Consider the following 18,722-nt stretch of genomic DNA (forward strand, 5'->3'; position numbering starts at 1 on the left):
CATAAACTAAAGAAGTTTAAAAAATAAAAAAATCATATATATTCTTACTATCTTACTCTAATCTCTACTACTTATTAAGGCTGTAAGCGTAGCCTGCCGTTCTGCCTTCGTTCAATCTGGATCGTCCATCGCTGTTGTTCAATCTGGATCCTCCTCACCCCGCCCCATCCGCGCGCAAAAAATCTACACAAGCTGATAATACCAAGAGCTGATTACACGAGCTGACTGCTTCCTCTGTAGCAGCATGGTTTATAAGTTGCTACCGCTATCTTTGGCTGAGCGATATGGTACATTATATTTGTGCCACGGTAGCCTACTTGGTTGCGTTATTTAGTTAACGTACGCGGCCCATCTATCAAATAAATTCCATAAGGCCCATGTAGGAAAAACTTCATCCCGCATGCAGTCGCGCGGCGGCTCTCCTCGAGGAGCTTTTTGGAACCGTGATATCTCGAATACTAGGCTTCTGAAGATTGGTATCCCGAACAGAGCAATTGGAAATGTAGTATTATAATTCATTGAACTTCGAAATTGTAGTATCTGCGTCACATTTAGCCCAGTAATCCTCGTTTTTATGGCATTCCGTTTGTTACAACGGATCTACGGGCGCTCCTCTCCCCGAGCGCTGCTCTCCCTGGGCGATCCAGCTCTCCCCGACGAGCGCTCCTCCTCGACGACCGCTCCTCCAGGGACGAGCTTGCTCTCTTGATGCTTTCTGCTTTTCAATTCAGTCTCTGCAGGTGGGTGCCGATGGTAACTTCTTCTTTTGCCGTTTCAGGTGCTAGCATACCTTCTGATATCGTCATCAGCAACTGCTCGAGCAAGTGATTTGACTGAGAACTGGGGGAGCGATTCCTTCCCGAACATGGCGAACTGCTCGAGCATGACATCACAATGGTCATCAGTTGGTGTGCAATCAGCCAATCACCACATACATATACTACGGATCAAGGTTCATAAACCATAATGCAGCTCCAACAACACCGTTTACAAGTTGCAACAGCTGGAACTGGCAAGAATTGCAAAGATACGCAGGCTACTACAGCCTAACTATCTGGATTTTGTGTATGCTGTTAACTGAGAGTTCTTAAAAATTAATGAATTAACGAATCCCCAAGGCCCAGCCGGATGAACTGCATGCATTGTCATCTGCTTGCAGCTGCCTCTGCAACGGCTTGGAGCTCCACGTGAGCTCCTGCACGGCGGCCGGGAAGATGACCGTAGGTTTCCTCCTGCTCTCCTCCAGGTACGGGAAGTCCTCGGTGAAGTGCAGGCCGCGGCTCTCGCGCCTGGCCAGCGCGCTCCTGACGACGAGCTTGGCGCAGCAGAAGAGGTTGCGCATCTCGCAGACCTCGACGCCCTTCAGCCGCCCCGTTGAGCGCACGATGCCGACATACTCCCACATCACCTACTGCAGCTCCATCCTGGCCTGCCTCGTCTGCCCCACGATGTCCGACAGCGCGCCGTCGCCCAGCGCCGACCGTGGCAGCGTCAGCCGTGCCCACCTCGCCGCCAGCGACGGTCGTGGAGAACTCTCGCGCTCTGGAGAGATTTTGCGCCCGTGGATCCGTCGTAAGAAACAGACTGCCGTAACAACAAGGATTACTGGGCTAAAACTGACTCGGATACTAAAATTCCGAATTTCAATGGATTATAATACTACAATTCCAATTGCTCTGTTCGGGATACCAATTTTTAGAAGCCCGAATGTTCGGGATATCACGGTTCCAAAAAGCTCCTCCTCGAGCGCGTGCGCAGCGGCTCTCCTCCCCACAGGCAGTCGCGCGGCGGCCTCATCCCCGCCGGCGAGCCTCCACTCCCCTCCGCCGGTACGCCTCTATCGCCGGTGGCCTCCCCTCGGCAGACAGCCTCGCCTCGCTTGCTTCTATTGCTGTGCTCCACCACAGAGCCCTAGGTGGAGCTACGAACCCCGTGATCCCCGACGGTGTGGCACCGGAGCTCGGCGGCGACAGCGGGCACATCCCCCTCATGCCCTAGGTGGAGCAACGAACCCCGTGAGTCCATGCTCGTACCCTCACCCCTGTCCTCCCGCGATGTCCCCACCGTCCTCCACCCTCACCCGACGCAATGTCGATGCCCCGGCCGAGGAGTCTCCTTCCTCCCCTGTCCCACTCGCGTGAATCAACAGGCGAGGTCGTCCTCACCCTCGGCCTATGGTGGCAGACCGTGCTCAACATTGCCGCCAAGAATGCGACTCTCCTCGCCGCACTGCTCTATCTCGGGGACCTCGCCTAGCATTGCCCCCTGCCCCGCATCGACGAGGTGGAGTCCTTCCTCGCCCGCACCTTCCGGATGATCCAGGTGCTACTCGAGGCTGTATGCATTGTGTGGGGGAATAAGGGATATGTAGCTGCTTACATTTTGAAGAGATTTGATTATACCTTAAGCACGATTGCAACTGAAACTTTGGCTGTGGGTGATGGGTTCTGCTATTTTGGTATGTTATCATTCATCTCTATGATAGAGCAGATACAGAATGGTGAGTTTGGCAGGGGTTAATTGTTTCAATTTGTTAGAATTTTTCAAACGAAAGTTGTCTCAATTTTTGGATCATTCTTGGTTTTATGACGAATGCCCAAACTACAGATTATCTAATGGTCAAACTGAATATTTGTTTTATAGCAAAAGAACTATCTAGAAAATTACCTCTTTCATGTTTTTGTTCAGCGGCGGTCCACGCGGCTACCAATAGGGATGATACAGGTTTTGCTATTCTTTTATTTATTAATTGGTTCAATTGGAGAATTACCTCAACTTATTGGGATTAATGTGCTTTGTTCTTTGATGACCCCTTGCTGAGTGAAAAATACCTGTGTATGTTACAAAATAAACTACTTGTATGTTAAAAAAAGTTTCTCCCTGCCATTTTACATTGACATCTCAAACTCCTCGCACCTGTTGCCTTTTGGAACATAGGCGTTATAACCCACATTTTGCATTGTGATTTCTCTACTACCAACACCAATTTTCTTAGAAGGCTATTTAGCAGTAATTTTTGTACTAGCTACAAGAAACCCATTCTATGCAATAAATATCCATATTACGTAGGTCTGCAGATTACGGCATATGCTGCAATAGCAAATGACACATTTGTGGCATATTGCTTTCCTTTCAAAGCTTTGAGAATCATGTAGTCATGCATTAGATTCACATGCACCAAATTTAAGCTAACTGGAAAGTGGGATCATATTTTTTTATCTCGTGCAAATAACTATTAAGCTGCTCAAGTTTCTTTATTTGGTAATTAATTAAATTTTTCAACCATGTCATATTGCATATCAGTTGCCAACTTTTTCTGCACAGATGCACATGCTCAATTATGATAATGTCATATGGTCTGTCAACCATATGTGGTCAATGCAAACTAAATTGTTTTCTTCTTTATATGTTTTGATTTGATTTTTTGTATTTGTCACTGGGATTATATTTTTCTCTGAACGGTTTTGCTGGTTGCTGTTTCAATTCAAGTCTGCACTGCTAAGGTGAATTTGAGTGATGAGATTGATTTGGAAGATTATGTTTGCAGACCGGGTAAGATCAGTGTTGCTGATGTTGAGTTGGTTTCATGGCGCAGACCAAGATTTTTATGCATTTGTTGTTTTCTAACTATTGTATTGTCAGGGTACTTTTGTCCTGCCCTAGCCAAAGCATTCTCCATTCATTTCCGTAATACTAATGCTCTTATTCATTCTTACAAGTAATTTGTCTCGCGGAATACATTAAGATTTGCATGACGTCTAATAGAATATGTTTATTGTATTAGTATGTTGGAAGGGGTGAAAATGAATCTTGGTATCTTAGATCTGGGTTGCTTCCTGTCATAGAATTTGGTTACAATGTATCTTTTGGTGGAAATCATTTTTTTGCTATTTGTGTTCCAAATTCTGCATGTTGGGTGAGTTAGCCAAGTTTGTTTCATCTATTTATGAGTTCTGACATTGAAATGTTTACCATGAACCTCCTCGCTGACACGTCGCCCCACCCCCAAGCTGACTTCCCGACGCCACCCTCGCACAAGATCCCGATGTGGCAATGGCGACCAGCGACGGGCGCTCAACGCCACCGCGCCGCCTGCGAACCCATGGTGAGAAGTGTGGTATCGATCTAGAGCCGAAGGACTTCCCCAACACCCCTTCCTCCATCGGCGTGACATCGGCCAGCTCATCTGCGACGACGAGGCATCTTCGACCGACTTCTCGACACCCCATCCTCCATCAATGCGGCTCCAGTACCCCTTCCTCCATCGGCGCAGCAGCATCCAATTCATCTACGATGACAAGGCATCTTCGACCAACCACGCCCTACTACAAGTGGTGTCAGTCCATCTCAGATAAGTGGAGTAATTTGTTTGTATCTGTATCTTCTATTTTATTTCTTCCCTAATCCTGATTAATAGCCTAATCACGCGACAACTAATACATGTTGATTTCTTTCCTTAGTCGGTGTCGTGCGCATGTGAGATCTAGGGAGAGGAAGAGGAGGAAGGGTTGTGGGGACCGGGGGTGCAAGATGGCGGATTCACCTGCAACTACAAGAAAAGAAAGAGCGAGAGATTTACAGAAACCTTCAGAGCCGCGGAGGAGGAGAAGGAGATTAGGAGGATCTCTACGGCGCTGACGGATTAGTTAAGGAACGAAATATCACATCGTGTCCGGTAACCAGATTCAGATGTGGGCACCATGCGTGGGTGCAGGGCCAGGCCGAGGTGAAAGAGGTAATGTAGACCTTTCAAAAAACAAAGCTTGAGATATACATTGATGTTTGCATGTCTTGTGCAGCTTCTTTGATTCTGTAATCTGATTGAGTGTTTTAATCAATCTTATAGTTGGTTCTGGTTGCAGTGGTACCAGAAAATGCATCATAAGCTATTTCTAGGTCTTATATCCTTAGTTTTGTGTGCTCTGTTCATAGATTCGACGATTGAGAATACATCAAAGAATAAAAATGTGGAACTCGGATTTTCAGATGAAGAGCGTGACCAAGAATTTCCCGATTTTCCATCATTTATTCCATTCTTACCTCCTCTGGTATGTATGTGTGCCTTTTAGCACTCAGATACTAAGATGCTTGATTGTTACTAAGGTATAAACTTCTACCTTATGTGAACAGAGTGCAGCTAACCTAAAGGTCTACTATGCCACACGTTTCACCATCATAGTTGGGATAATGGTGTTCGGTGGTTTTCTTGCACCAATCGTAAGTCACAGTTCTCAGTTTTGGAACCACCGATGGTTATTGTCATAGTTTTGTTTTGCCATATATAGATTGCTTTGAATGCTTACCAAGTTGATGTGCTCTCATGCGGCTGGAAGTTAAACTTGGTCTAGGGGCACATCTTATGAAGACTCCATCTGCAGCGTTCATCTGTCGACGTAGTTGAGGTACTACCACTTTTTCATGGTCCATTAATGTATCAAGGTTCATCTAGCAACGGTTGGGACTGCTAGGATCTGGGGTGCGCAATGGTTTCCAACCATCATTATTTTCTTGTTTTCTGCATCATATATAGCTTGATTTTCTTCTTTTATCTAAATTCTAACAGAGATTTTCAAATTCAAGTGGAAAATGGCAAGAAGTTTATATATTTAGAAGAAAAACATGAACATAAGCTAGCAACCTGTTCTACTGAGTATTTGTTAATTTATTTTTCTTTCTTTCATGCACATAATATCTTGTTTACTCATTTTTGTTTAAGATATAGACTATTTATTGCCATTTAAAGGCTACAAGTGCTTGAATTTTTGTGGCCATGTCTGCTCGTGCTGTTTCTGGACATTGCAAATTGCAGAAGTGCACTCAGGTTATACATCCAGTAAAGAGCAAGACATTTGAAAGCTTATGGGCCAACTGTGTTGCTATTGATGCAAGCGAAAGTTGGCTGGTATAACTTTCAGTTCAAACTCTTTACTAAAATTTTGTAAACTTATGTATGTCAATATCTTGTTACTTATAACCAGTTTGCTTTTCTTAAAGGTTGAGTTTTGTTACGTGTTGGCTGACAGATGTAGTGATGTTCTCGCATGTCAAAATAAAAAAAGAAATCATGAAGTGTTGATGTCATGTACTCCTATAAAACACTTTTAATGTATGCATATTTCCTTCAGCTTGCTCCATGGCTGCATGCATAACTATCTTTTCTGTTCCTGCTTATTACTAGACCTTAACTGACTAGATGCCTACTGCATGCAAGCATGCTAGCTACCTTGCTGATCATGATGTCGTGCTTGCCCACACGATTTATTAGCTATATGTTTATGAAGGGAAATGCTTAATAATAAATGTTTGTTAACCTGTATATATTGGCTTGATGTTATATACTCCAGCCTTAATATGCAAATTCTTAGTCGCTGAAAATTCTTTGTAGCTTGTGATCTGACCTGTGAGCAGTGTAAATATTGCACCTTTTATAAAAAATAATGCTTACCTGGTGTTGAATATCTTGGATCTGTGCTTGCTGAAAATTCTACTGCATGCAAGCTTTTTCTTTGTAGCTTGTGATGTTGTTCTACAGAACAAAACTTTATGTTGTTCTATAAACAGTAATTGAATAACAGGTAACCATTATTTTTCATAAACAATAATAGAACAAAACTCTATTTTGAGGTGTTGAACTCAAAATAAAAATTTATGCTTACTGTTGTTCTATGAATAACAGTAATAAAACGAAACTTTATGTTGTTGCAGATGAATTCTCTATGCCTACTTCTAGAGTGATGTTCAAAGAGGTTGACGCTCCTTCACCATCCCCAGCTTTGTGGAATGGGCCACAGGTAGCCATTTAGGATGACAAAGCCACAAGGGTGTCCTTCATCAAGGCTATGCTAGAAGCCTCAGACTTGTGTCTGAGGAAAATTCATAAAAATGGTACACAGAAGGTACATAGAAGAGCTACTGCTTGATGTATCTGGTAGAATCATTGAATGCACAACATGCATGTTGCTTTTCTAACCTCTATCAATTCATAGCGATGGCTAACTCAGTCTCTTTTCTGACTATTTATTGGAAGCTGGGAAGAAAGTGGAAGAGGAATTTAGCACTTGCCCTCTGTCAGTCCTAATGATGAGCGTTAAGAACAACACCAAGGTATGCAATTTATCTAGGGTCCAAGGGTGAAACTTTGGTTTGGAAGTCTGGATTCTTTCTGCTTGTCCAGTGAAGGAAGGTACTTGAGGTGGTAGAAATTCAGTCTACCACCATGTGGAAAAGAGTCAAATAATGTGCATTCATTCTTTTGCATGTACCTACCATAGCACTGTCAACGATGTAAATCAACAAAGGAAATGTAGCCAATGTATACCACATGCATTACACTATCAGACACCAAATATGTACTCTTTGGATTTGAGTAGTAAGCCAAGTCACACGCCAGACAACTAGAGACATTGTGATGTATAGCGATCAAGTCTGTTGATGTGTTTAATAATTAATTTGAAATATATTTTTTATTAGTTATTGCTTGTTTTAAGAGATTTCTTGTGAGGCATGCTTCTTTATCCAAATGCAAGAACTTGAAGTCCCTTGTAAAAGGACATCAACTTAAATACCCCATGCTTTACATGTTGATGCACCAAAAACCATGTCATTTATTTAAGTATTATTATGACACAGATACTGAAAGCAAACATGGCTTGTTCAGTCGGGCAGCGGCAGCAGAGGGGATGGGGCCAATGACGGAGGCGGAGAGGAGAACCCATCGATTTGGTGGCGTAAGTGGGAGCTCATCGAGGCCGGTGCGTTTGGGCAGGTCTACCGCATGATTTATTTGCCCTTATAGGGATCAGCAGATCCCACACCTATTACATGATCTGTCCTTCTAGAATAGAATCCGCTCTCTATCTTCTGAACCGGTACTGCCTTCTTCAATATCAGCCACCGGCCGGTCCACCTCTTCAATAATCGTCCTTCATCGCCCTTCAGTTGTGAGTTGTGACATACTATTTATATTCGGATATGATCTATTACAAATATACATGCATATTATAGGGTGTGCATCTGTATACCCATGTTCTTTACAAGGTCCGTCCTTAGGTGATATGAGTAGTAAGTCTAAACTTGCTTCTTACCAAGAGTTAGGCTGTATGTGTGTATGTATTTTTTTAGTACAATAGTATTCAAAATTTATGAGGACTCTTTCTTTTTTATTGTTTTGAACAATGGGCGTATGAACCGGTGGAAGAACAATTCATTTGATAGTTGTTTGTGTCCAAAATGGAACTAAATCTAAAATTTGTGGAGCAAACCACTCAATCCAGATCTCTATTTAATCAAACATTTTTTTTGTTATGATGCAGTTCCACACGTGAAATAGCCATATGGATATGTAACAACATAAATCTGTTCAGTGGGAAATAAGTTTCTATAATACATTTATGCACCCAGGTGACAAGAAAAAAATATTTTGTCATTTCTATAAAACATGATGCATTTTTTTTCAATTCATATTGTGATGTTATTCCTCTTTTGCCTTTAGAGAAGCCCATAATACAAATGGATAAGAAGTCACCAAACATTTCTAAATCACTGGTCTTCATCCAGTGACAACCTTTAGTGTCGAGCTGGTGTTTGTGCTTGAGCTTTAGTGTGTCTGCAACAAGCCTTTAGGAATGTCGATATGCTCATATGCTTAGTTGTGCATGAGTATTTTTGTTGCAAGGTTTAGATGCAGTGTTCTGGTCTTTAGTGCATGTATTTTATAGAATATAACACTTCTATATTGTAGAATGCAATCTGATAGTTTACATAGAAACTGATAAACTTGATTGATCCTTGGCATTATAGTACAAAAAGTGCAATACCTTGTGAATTAATTTTGTACCTCATTGTCATTTACGGGTTAACTATCCATACATTGTATTACATGTTTTCTACAACCTGTTCTTATTTCTCAACGAATAGTAGCAATCATTGGTCAGGACATGTAGCTTCATTGGTCAGGACATGTAGCTTAATGCTATCTTGTTGTTTTCTACTGTTCATAAACGCAGGACCTGAGATCTAGAAGGACACAACAGGCAAGGTGGATGTATTCGTAGTTGATTATATGTTAAAAGCAAATTTTGGATGACATTGGTGGAGATTGCTTATCTCTAAGACACATCTACTCATTCTTTGAATGGAAATCACATCCACGTTCTAGAAAGTCTATTTTTACTTCAAAAGTACTCCTTCTGTTCCAAATAAATTAGTGTTAGCATCTCTGCACTCTATTGCCCACTTCCCCCCTCATCGGTGTTTTTTATTGTTGCATATCAATTTTGTGGCTCAAATGCCCCTTTGAAACATATAGCACCAAAATTATCCTAATTAATTAATTGGTTTCTAACTGGCTACTCTATTTGCAACAATGGGGATATATAACCTTACCATGTCTGTTTATCACAGTGCATCTTAGATTGCATCGTATTGTAATTGTTTTAGTTCCTTGACATACTGTTTGTGCAACAGGAACTGCTTGATGTACTTACGGTTGGGTATCTGTGTAGCTGTAGCTGCCAAGTTGCCTAAAGAAAAGTTCCCGACCTTTCACATGCTGCCACATTGCCACAATACCTTAAGAGCTTTTCTATACTTCTATGATTTGTGTTTTCGAGATCTGAGTTATTTAAATGTTGTCTGCTATTTTGAATTTTTATATGAAGATCAAAGTTCTCAATTGATAAAGTAATTAATATAACAAGCGAACAACACATAGACAAACTAATTAATGTAGCATATAGACGAATAAGGAATCCTGAAACATTGACCGTGAAGAAAATTATTGTGCACATATGCACTCTTTCTCCAAAATTTGGCATTTAATCTTATTGCAACATACTTGTACAGAGGGGCGAGGGTTGTTCAGTGCTTTGACATGTGTGCAACTATTCAAGCACAATGGTTAGATGATATCCCCATTCATTTTAGATTATTACATTGTGGTGTTCGGCTTCTTCAGTCAAGCAGCAATCATGCAACATGCCTTACTGTAGTGTAAGTTATTTACACTAACTTCAATTCTTCATACCATGCATCTATTGTTTCCTTTTAGTTTCAATCTATTTTTCTTGATGTTATCTATGTTTATCAGAAAATCTCAAGTTTTGTATATATTTTAGTTTTTATCACTGCACATGTTGCTGGACAAATTTATGGACTGGAGGATTATAGAGGACTAACAAGTGCTACTGGGTATGACTTTGGAGGCCTTCCTTCGTAAACATAATTTTAATTTTACATGTACAGATTTCATTGAAAATGCCTTCCATGACAGGAGATTCTCGAGCACCATTGAACTAAGAGATTCCAAATAGTTCTTTGGAGTCTATTGTTGATGTTGGCGGGGATAATCTAGCAGAGATTTGTCAGGTATAGAAGTTATTGTGCCTTTTATTCCATGGGCACCGCTATATGAAATGCATCTCCTGCTATATGATGTGTTGTTATGACATAATAGATTTTCTCATTAATGTTCTACTTGACACCAGATTTTTTGTGCAACACGGAGGCTACATGAGGCAGCAACGATCCCATTCTTCTCGCATGCCACTTTACACAAGCTAAGGATAGCTTCTGGTCTCACTCATGGTTGTGGCAGGGAAAGCCGAGTCAGTAGGGTTTGTCATGTAGCTGGAGTTATCTCAGACCACATATTAGATGCAGTGATGATGTTAATGGAGGATGTTTACATTTACCGTGCAAGCAAGATGACTTATATTATGCCTTAGGACAATAAGTATTGTTTTCACTCTAATGAAATACTTGGTAAAAAGTTGTCTCTGTAGTTGTATATTTGACTGTGAATATTTGAACCCACTGTTACAATTGTTGCTAATTGAGGTCAGATTTCAGAGGCCAAATAATTCTGGTATCTGCAGAGTTGGGTAAGTGTCTAATCTGGTTTTGGGATTGCTTAACATATGACATTTTCATTTTTAGAAGATACAACATCTCTGCAAAATATAGGGGTAAGGTTAGGGATGGCAATGGGTATGGGTATGGGTAAATAACCACGGATAATTATCAATTGGATATGGGAATGGTGGAATTTGGGGTACGGTTATGGATATAATAAGGTATTCGCGGGTACAGTTATGGATATAATAAGGTATCCGCTGATAATTTTTTCGTGAGTATGAATACTGTTACCCAATAGATATCTGACATATGGGCCAGCCAGATTCAATATATTATCATTAATTATTATATTTCAATTTTTATCCATGACGTATTGTTTGATGCTGAAATTATCATTTGATGCTGCTGGAATGATAATTATTTTGAAATGTGATAAAATTGTTGTTTAGTGTCGAATGCTAAAATTGTAGTGGGCAGATGGTTAACAGGCATCCACCGGAAGCACACATCTGTCCCTCGCTTCTTGCCCGGTCGTCCTGCGTCACACGCGAAGTACACATCTGTATCTTCCTCGCCCATTTATCGCCTGACAACTACATCACGTGCAAAGCGCACATCTGTTTCCCCTCCCCGCTTGTGTCACACAAGAAGCACACATTTGTTTTCCCCTCCTCCGATACCGAGTGTATGTCTACGCTCGCTGACAGGCGACAAAGGGCTCATGACGATATCGTTAAAAAGAATTAGATTAGTGTATGTTTATCGATAGATTTGTCTGTCATTAAAAATTTTAAATTGACTCTTTAGAAATAATTTATGATATTGATAATGTTTGCCACACGGATTTTGTATATCGTAGTGGTGTTTGTCGCCCGTATCTATATTTCATACTAAAAAAATTACTCCGTCGCAACGCACGGACACATACCTATTGTAGTATAATTCTACTTGTATCAGTTTAATGCAGTATTGGTTGTTGTTAAAGAATTTGAGATATTGAGGTCAATGATAATATGTATGTTGATTGTTTTTATTTAATCGTTGCACTCTAATATTTTACCGAATAATTTGTGTGTCGTCGCAACGCACGGGCATCATACTATAACACACATATGTACATAAGTTATCGTGTTATTATACGGTTCCGTTGCAACGCACGGGTACTCACCTAGTTATATAAAAAATTCCATGTTTAAATTCGTTGCACTATATCTATAACAAAAAATGAAATTTACAAGTTTAAATTAGAAAATCAGCTAAAATATTCTTTTTTATTACACCTAAAGTTTAACAAATTTAAACTTAAATTTTTTATATAATTGAAGTATAATGGAAATAATATGTATGAATTTTTTCCAGTTTTTTTTATTTTGTTACTTTATATACACCGAAGTCTCATGTGTACCAGATGTATCGGAGAGGAAATTCTCCGGCCAGGTGGCGGAACGCACTCGCCCTAAATCCTAAGATGAGGAGGGGGCCTAAGCATTTTGCCTGTTTGCTAGATGGATGATGAACACAAGAACACACAAGGGTTTAGAGTGGTTCGGGCCGCCGGAACGTAATACCCTACTCAACTGTGTGCTGTATTGAGCTTGAGAGCTTGTATGAACTTGTGAGTTTGAGTGAGTGTGTGAGAACTTGTGGACTTGAGAACTTGTCTTGTAACGTTGCGTGTCCTCCCTTTTATAGCTCAAGGGGGCACATACAAGGATGTTGAGCCCCGACATGTGGGCACAGGAGCAAACCAGATGGAAGTAACCAACGCCTGTCACGCCAGGGTGATCTCCGAGCGCCATAATGTTCGTAGTGCATATAGTATTGATATCCCGCGCTGCTTCCTCGGTAACACGCGAGTGATGATGAGCATAGTGTATGCCGCAGCACGGGCGTACTGCCTGCCAATGGAATGGACAGGCACGCCGCCTGCGGGATGGCCTGGTCGCCGCCTGCCAGCGGAGTGGACATGACACATTAAATGCTGAGGCAGCACATCGTCTGTCAGTGGAATGGACAGAGCTCATTAAATGCCGAGGCGGCCCATCACCTGCCAGTGGAATTGACAGGCAGCGCGCCTTATCCGCAATAAATGCAGAGGCCGCGCGGCCCAAACGCCTTACGTCAGGCTCCGCCCGCTGGCTTACGTCACGGGCAGTAGGCCACGTGGCGGCATCGGTTCTCCGATTGAGCGGGGAGCACAAGCGTACACGGTATGGTCCGGACACGTGTCGGCTCCGAACCCCCGCCTGCCCTTGGTTAAGGCCTAGGTATTCTTCGTCCCAGAATCCCCGGACCCTGCTGTGAGTGGCCTGGACCCCACACAGAGGGGTCCGGAACCCATCCTAGGGGTCCGGTTTGCGCCCGTGGAGGTCCCAGACCTCTCTCGGAGGTCCGGTCTGCATATACAGGGGTCCGGCACTCTCCCATGGGGGTCCGGACTCACTGTTGATATCTTGGAGTATATCATCTTGTCTAGCCACGTGGCGACCCCAGAGCTGTCCACGTGGTGGGGTCGGGTGCTGTTTACCACGCGACCAGAGATAGTCGCGTGGGCACCGCGTCTTCACACTGTAGTAAGGGGTACCCTTGTTTCAGGGTACCGACAAGATGTATTCCCTTTTTGATAATGGGTAAGCTCGTATACTTAGGGAATGCTTGTTTGGGATTATAAACTTAATCCAACAAATTTTGAACTAAGCCCTTTAAAAAAGACCATGTCATATGAAATTAGACATGTGTAACTGAAAGGGAAATGGGCTTAATCATTTCCTATAATCGATTTTGGTGGTTGACGTTCATCACAAACCACGTGGACTAATTAGTTTGCCAAAATGTCTCTTATCTCATGTGCATAAGGTTTAACATAAACCAAGAAAGTAAGTAAGTTGGAGACTCAAATAAATTTAGAGCAAAGACTTGAGAGTGTGCTGCAAGTGGCGCACCGAACAGTGTCTGGTGCACCAGGCTGAGCACCAAGCGAACTGCTCACTCTCGGGTTTCTCCAGACGCACTCCGCTATAATTCACCAGACTGTACGGTGTGCACCAGATATGTCCGGTGAGCCAACGGAGCAACGGTAACCTGGCGCCAACGGTCGACTGCAAAAGTGTACAGTGCAAAGTCAGATGGCAGGCTGCAAAGTCAGAACGCACCAGACATGTCCGGTGTGCCACCGGACTGTCCGGTGCAACTACATGACAAAGGACTCCAACGGTCAACCGCTCCAAACTCCAACGGCGTGCTGACGTGGCACGCACCAGACAGTGAATAGTACTCTGACATGGGGATGGCAATGGATGTGATTTATCCGCGTACTCGCGGATAAAAAACCCGCTGGGCACGGTTTTGGGTACGAGCCTGTACCTATGAATACGGATACAGGTAGCATTTGGTATCCGTGGATATTTTTAAAATGGGTACGAAAAATTAGTATCCATACCCGAATACCCGAATATCCGTTAAAGTAACCTGACATGTAGGGTCACTGGAGTTTGGAACCACTTCACGAACCACAGCCAGCCCAAGTCCCGTCGCGGCCTACCCATCTCCTGACCGTCTAGCCTCCCCAAATCCCCAATCGTGTTTTTATAATATTTAAATTTGTTGGACAAATATGTTATCATATTTGAATTTACTAGATTTAAATATGTTGTATGTGTAGTGGGCAAACGTATATATCCATGGATATCCATTACCCGCGGTAACGGATGTGGATACTAATTTTTATTCGTAGCGGGTAACGGATACGGGTTCGGATATCAGATATAAGTCGCGAATATGTATGTCCAGAGACACTATCCGTGGATAGTTTATCCATTGCCAACCCTACTTTGTCCGGTGCACCACCGTACTGTCCGGTGTGCCCATCAACAGCAAAAACAGCCAACATCTAGGAAGTGGTTAGAGGCTATAAATACCCCAACCACCTCCTTCAATGGCATCCAAATTTTCTGAACTCCGCATTCATTGCAAGAGCAAAAGACTACACTCCAAGACACAATAAATAGATCAAATCCTCTCCAAGCCTCCAAATCAACTCAATTCCTTAGTGACTTGAGAGAGGGTGTTTTGTGTTCTTTTGTAGCTCTTGTTGCTTAGATTGCATTCTCCTTCTCATTCTTATTTCTCTAAGTGCCCTGTAAAGCTAGCAAGAGACACCTAAGTGTGTGGTGATCCTTGCGGGGTCTTAGTGACCCAAGTGATTAAGGAGAAGCCTCGACCGGTCTGTGTGACCGATTGAGAGAGGGAAAGGGTTGGAATAGACCCAGCCTTTGTGGCCTCCTCAGGGCTTGTTCGGTTATTTTCAATCCATATGGATTGAAGGGGATTGATACGGATCGAGAGGGATTTTGACTTACTAGGGATTAAAACCCTCTCAATCCCCCTCAATCCATATGGATTGGGGTAAAACCGAACAAGCCCTCAACGGGGACTAGGTTCTTTGGAACCGAACCTCGGTAAAAAAAATCGCCGTGTTCACTTGTTGATCTTCACTTGATTTGTTTCCCCTCTTTCCTCTCTCTAAAGGTTCCCTTGCTAATATTATTTGAGTTTGCTCCCAAACGTTATTCGCATTGATTGAGCAACTCCAAGCAATGAGAACTATCTTTCGAACTCCGATTTAATTCTAACGCTAACCTCGGTCTTAGTACATGTTTAAAGTTTGTAAAATTCAGGTTTCGCCTATTCACCCCCCTCTAGGCGACTTTCAATTGGTATCAGAGCCAGTGCTTCATTAAGAGTCTAACAAACTCGAAGTGATATCTGGAGATCACACCAAGAGAGAGATTGTCACCGGCGACAAGGCCATAGGCTCGGGAAGGACTCTGTCAAAGGAGTCCGGCGACAAATACTAGGAAGAATCCTCCTCCTCCATTAAGTCACATAGGAAGGGTGACAAGAAGAAAAAGAAAATGAAGAAGGTGATCTACTATGACACCGACTCTTCATAACCTTCTACATCCGGTGCCGAGTCTACAACTTCGAAGCGCCACGAGCGTAAGAAGTATAGTAAGATGCCTCTTCTCTATCCTCGCATTCCAAAGCGCGCTCCTCTACTTTCGGTAGCCCTAGGCAAACCACCATATTTTGATGGTGAAGATTATTACATGTGGAGTGATAAAATGAGGCATCATCTAACCTCACTCCACGAAAGTATATGGGATATTATTGAGTTTGGAGCGCAGGCACCACAGGTGGGCGACGAGGACTATGACTCGGATGAGGCCGCCCAAATTAGGCATTTTAACTCCCAAGCAACTTCTATACTCCTCGCCTCCTTGTGTCGAGAGGAGTACAATAAGGTGCAAGGGTTGAAAAATGCCAAAGAAATTTGGGACGTCCTCAAAATGGCACATGAAGGGGACTAGGTGACCAAGATCACCAAGAGAGAGACTATCGAGGGAGAACTCGGTCGATTCGTCTGCAACAAAGGAGAAGAGCCACAAGCAATGTACAACCGGCTCAAAACGATGGTGAACCAAGTATGCAACCTCGGGAGCACCAAGTGGGATGATCATGAAATGATCAAGGTTATTCTTAGATCTCTTGTTTTTCGTAATCCCACTCAAGTGCAACTAATATGTGGAGATCCAAGATATAAACAGATGTCTCCTGAGGAGGTTATTGTCAAGTTTGTGAACTTTGAACTTATGATCAAAGACTCCAAACACATTGTCAACTTGGAGCAAGGCGCCACCTCCACACCCAAGGTGCAACCCGTTGCATTCAAAGCAACGAAAGAGAAGAAAGAAAAGTCTACATCAAGTAGACTCCCAATTGACGCCTCCAAGCTCGACAACAAGGAGATGGCTCTTATCATCAAGAGCTTGTAGAAAATCCTCAAGCAAAGAAAGGGGAAGGACTACAAACCCCGCTCCAAGAGGGTTTGCTATAGGTGTGGTAAGTCCGACCACTTCATTGCAAAATGTCCATATACAAGTGACAGGGACAGGGACGACGACAAGAAAGGGAAGAAGAAGATGGAGAAGAAAAGGTATTACAAGAAGAAGGGTGGCGAGGCACACATGGGATGGGAATGGGACTCCGACGAGAGCTCCACCGACTCCTCTTCCAACGAGGACACCGCCAACATCGCCATCAACAAGGGACTTCTGAAGGGAAATAGGGTTAACCTTTTCCTATAATTAATTTTGGTGGTTGAATGCCCAACACAAATATTGGACTAACTAGTTTGCTCTAGAATATATGATCTACAGGTGTATAAAAGTTCAATACAAACCAATAAAAGATTGAATATAGGGTTCAAATACAAAGGAGCAAAGAAACCAAGAGTACACTGGTCTGGCGCACCGGACAGTGTCCGGTGCACCAAGACCGTACAGAGTCCAAACAGCCACTCTCGGGTTTCAACCAGCGCGCTTCGCTATAATTCACCGGACTGTCCGGTGTGCCACCGGACTGTCCGGTGCACCAGCGGAGCAACGACTACTTCGCGCAACGGTCGCCTGCAAAAGCTGAAGAACAGAGGAACAGTGCGCAAGTGCGCGGCAGAGCAGAGCGTAGAGTCTGAGGCGCACCGGACACTGAACAGTGTCTATTCGGTGCGGCATCGGATTGTCCGGTGCCACTAGAAGACAAAGCCTCCAATGGTCGACAGCTCTCGAACCCTAACAGTTGGGTGACATGGCTGGCGCACCGGACAGTGTCTGGTAGCGCACCAGACTGTCCGGTGCGCCCATCGACAACAGCCACCCCCAACAGTTTGTTGGTGGTTGAGGGCTATAAATACCCCCCAATCACCACCACTCCAAGCATCCAAGTTTTCCAAGGTTCTCATTCAATACAAGAGCTAGTGCATTCACTCCTAGACACAAATCAAAAGAATCAAAGCCTCTCCAAGTGCCAAATCCACTCCAATCACTTAGTGACTTGAGAGAGAGTTTGTTCGTGTTCTTTATGCTCTTGTTGCTTGGATCGCTTTCTTCCTTCCTCATTCTTGTTCCCAAGTGAATTATAATCAAAGCAAGAGACACCAAGTGTGTGGTGGTCCTTGTGGGGTCTAAGTGACCCGTTTTATTAAGGAGAAAGCTCACTCGGTCTAGGTGACCGTTTGAGAGAGGGAAAGGGTTGAAAGAGACCCGATCTTTGTCACCACCTCAACGAGGACTAGGTTCTTTAGAACCGAACCTCGGTAAAACAAATCATCGTGTTTATCCGCTTTATTTCTTGGTTGATTTGTTTTCCCTCTCTTTTGGACTCGAATTCATTTCTAACGCTAACTCCGACTTGTAGTGTGTGCTTAAGTTTATAATTTTCAGATTCCGCCTATTCACTCCCCCTCTAGGAGACTTTCAATTGGTATCAGAGCCCGATGCTTCTTTAGAGTCTAACAACTTGAAGTGATGTTGGGAGGATCTGCCAAGAGGGAGATGGAAACCGGCGAGATGGCCACAAGCCACGGGAAGGCTCCATCAAGGGAGTCCGGCACCAAAACCAAGGAGGGATCCCCTCCCCGTGTCAAGTCGCATCAGAGTGGCGACAAGAAGAAGATGAAGAAAGTGGTCTACTACGAGATCGACTCTTCATCGCCCTCCACATCCGACTCTGACGCGGCGTCCGTCACTTCTAAGCGCCATGAGCGCAAGAAGTATAGTAAGATGCCGCTTCGTTATCCCCGCATTTCTAAGCGCGCTCCTCTACTCTCCATTCCATTAGGCAAACCACCATATTTTGATGGTGAGGATTATTGTATGTGGAGTGATAAAATAAGGCATCATCTAACCTCACTCCACACAAGCATTTGGGACATTATTGAATTTGGAGCGCAGGTACCTACGGTGGGAGACGAGGGCTACGACTCGGACAAGGTCGCCCAAATACGACACTTTAACTCCCAAGCAACTACT

The 18,722-nt window shown here is 43.4% G+C and overlaps 1 protein-coding gene and 1 long non-coding RNA gene across 2 annotated transcripts; one reads left to right on the forward strand and one right to left on the reverse strand.

The window, feature by feature from the left end:
• Positions 1-881: 881 nt before the first annotated feature.
• LOC103644300 (L-aspartate oxidase, chloroplastic) lies at positions 882-4,735 on the reverse strand. The gene has a single exon (XM_008667507.2). The coding sequence runs from the start codon at positions 1,403-1,405 to the stop codon at positions 1,103-1,105; it is 303 nt and encodes a 100-aa protein (XP_008665729.1). The 5' UTR covers positions 1,406-4,735; the 3' UTR covers positions 882-1,102.
• A 116-nt stretch (positions 4,736-4,851) lies between these two features.
• On the forward strand, positions 4,852-10,856 carry LOC103644299 (uncharacterized). Its single transcript, XR_002266598.2, has 12 exons — positions 4,852-4,896; positions 4,987-5,048; positions 5,131-5,217; positions 5,334-5,402; positions 5,810-5,902; positions 6,706-6,896; positions 7,028-7,104; positions 7,630-7,940; positions 9,006-9,990; positions 10,116-10,188; positions 10,271-10,365; positions 10,485-10,856. It is a non-coding gene; the product is annotated as an uncharacterized lncRNA (long non-coding RNA).
• Positions 10,857-18,722: the final 7,866 nt, after the last annotated feature.

This window comes from Zea mays, chromosome 1 (assembly GCF_902167145.1).
Source record: "Zea mays cultivar B73 chromosome 1, Zm-B73-REFERENCE-NAM-5.0, whole genome shotgun sequence".
NCBI lineage: Eukaryota > Viridiplantae > Streptophyta > Magnoliopsida > Poales > Poaceae > Zea > Zea mays.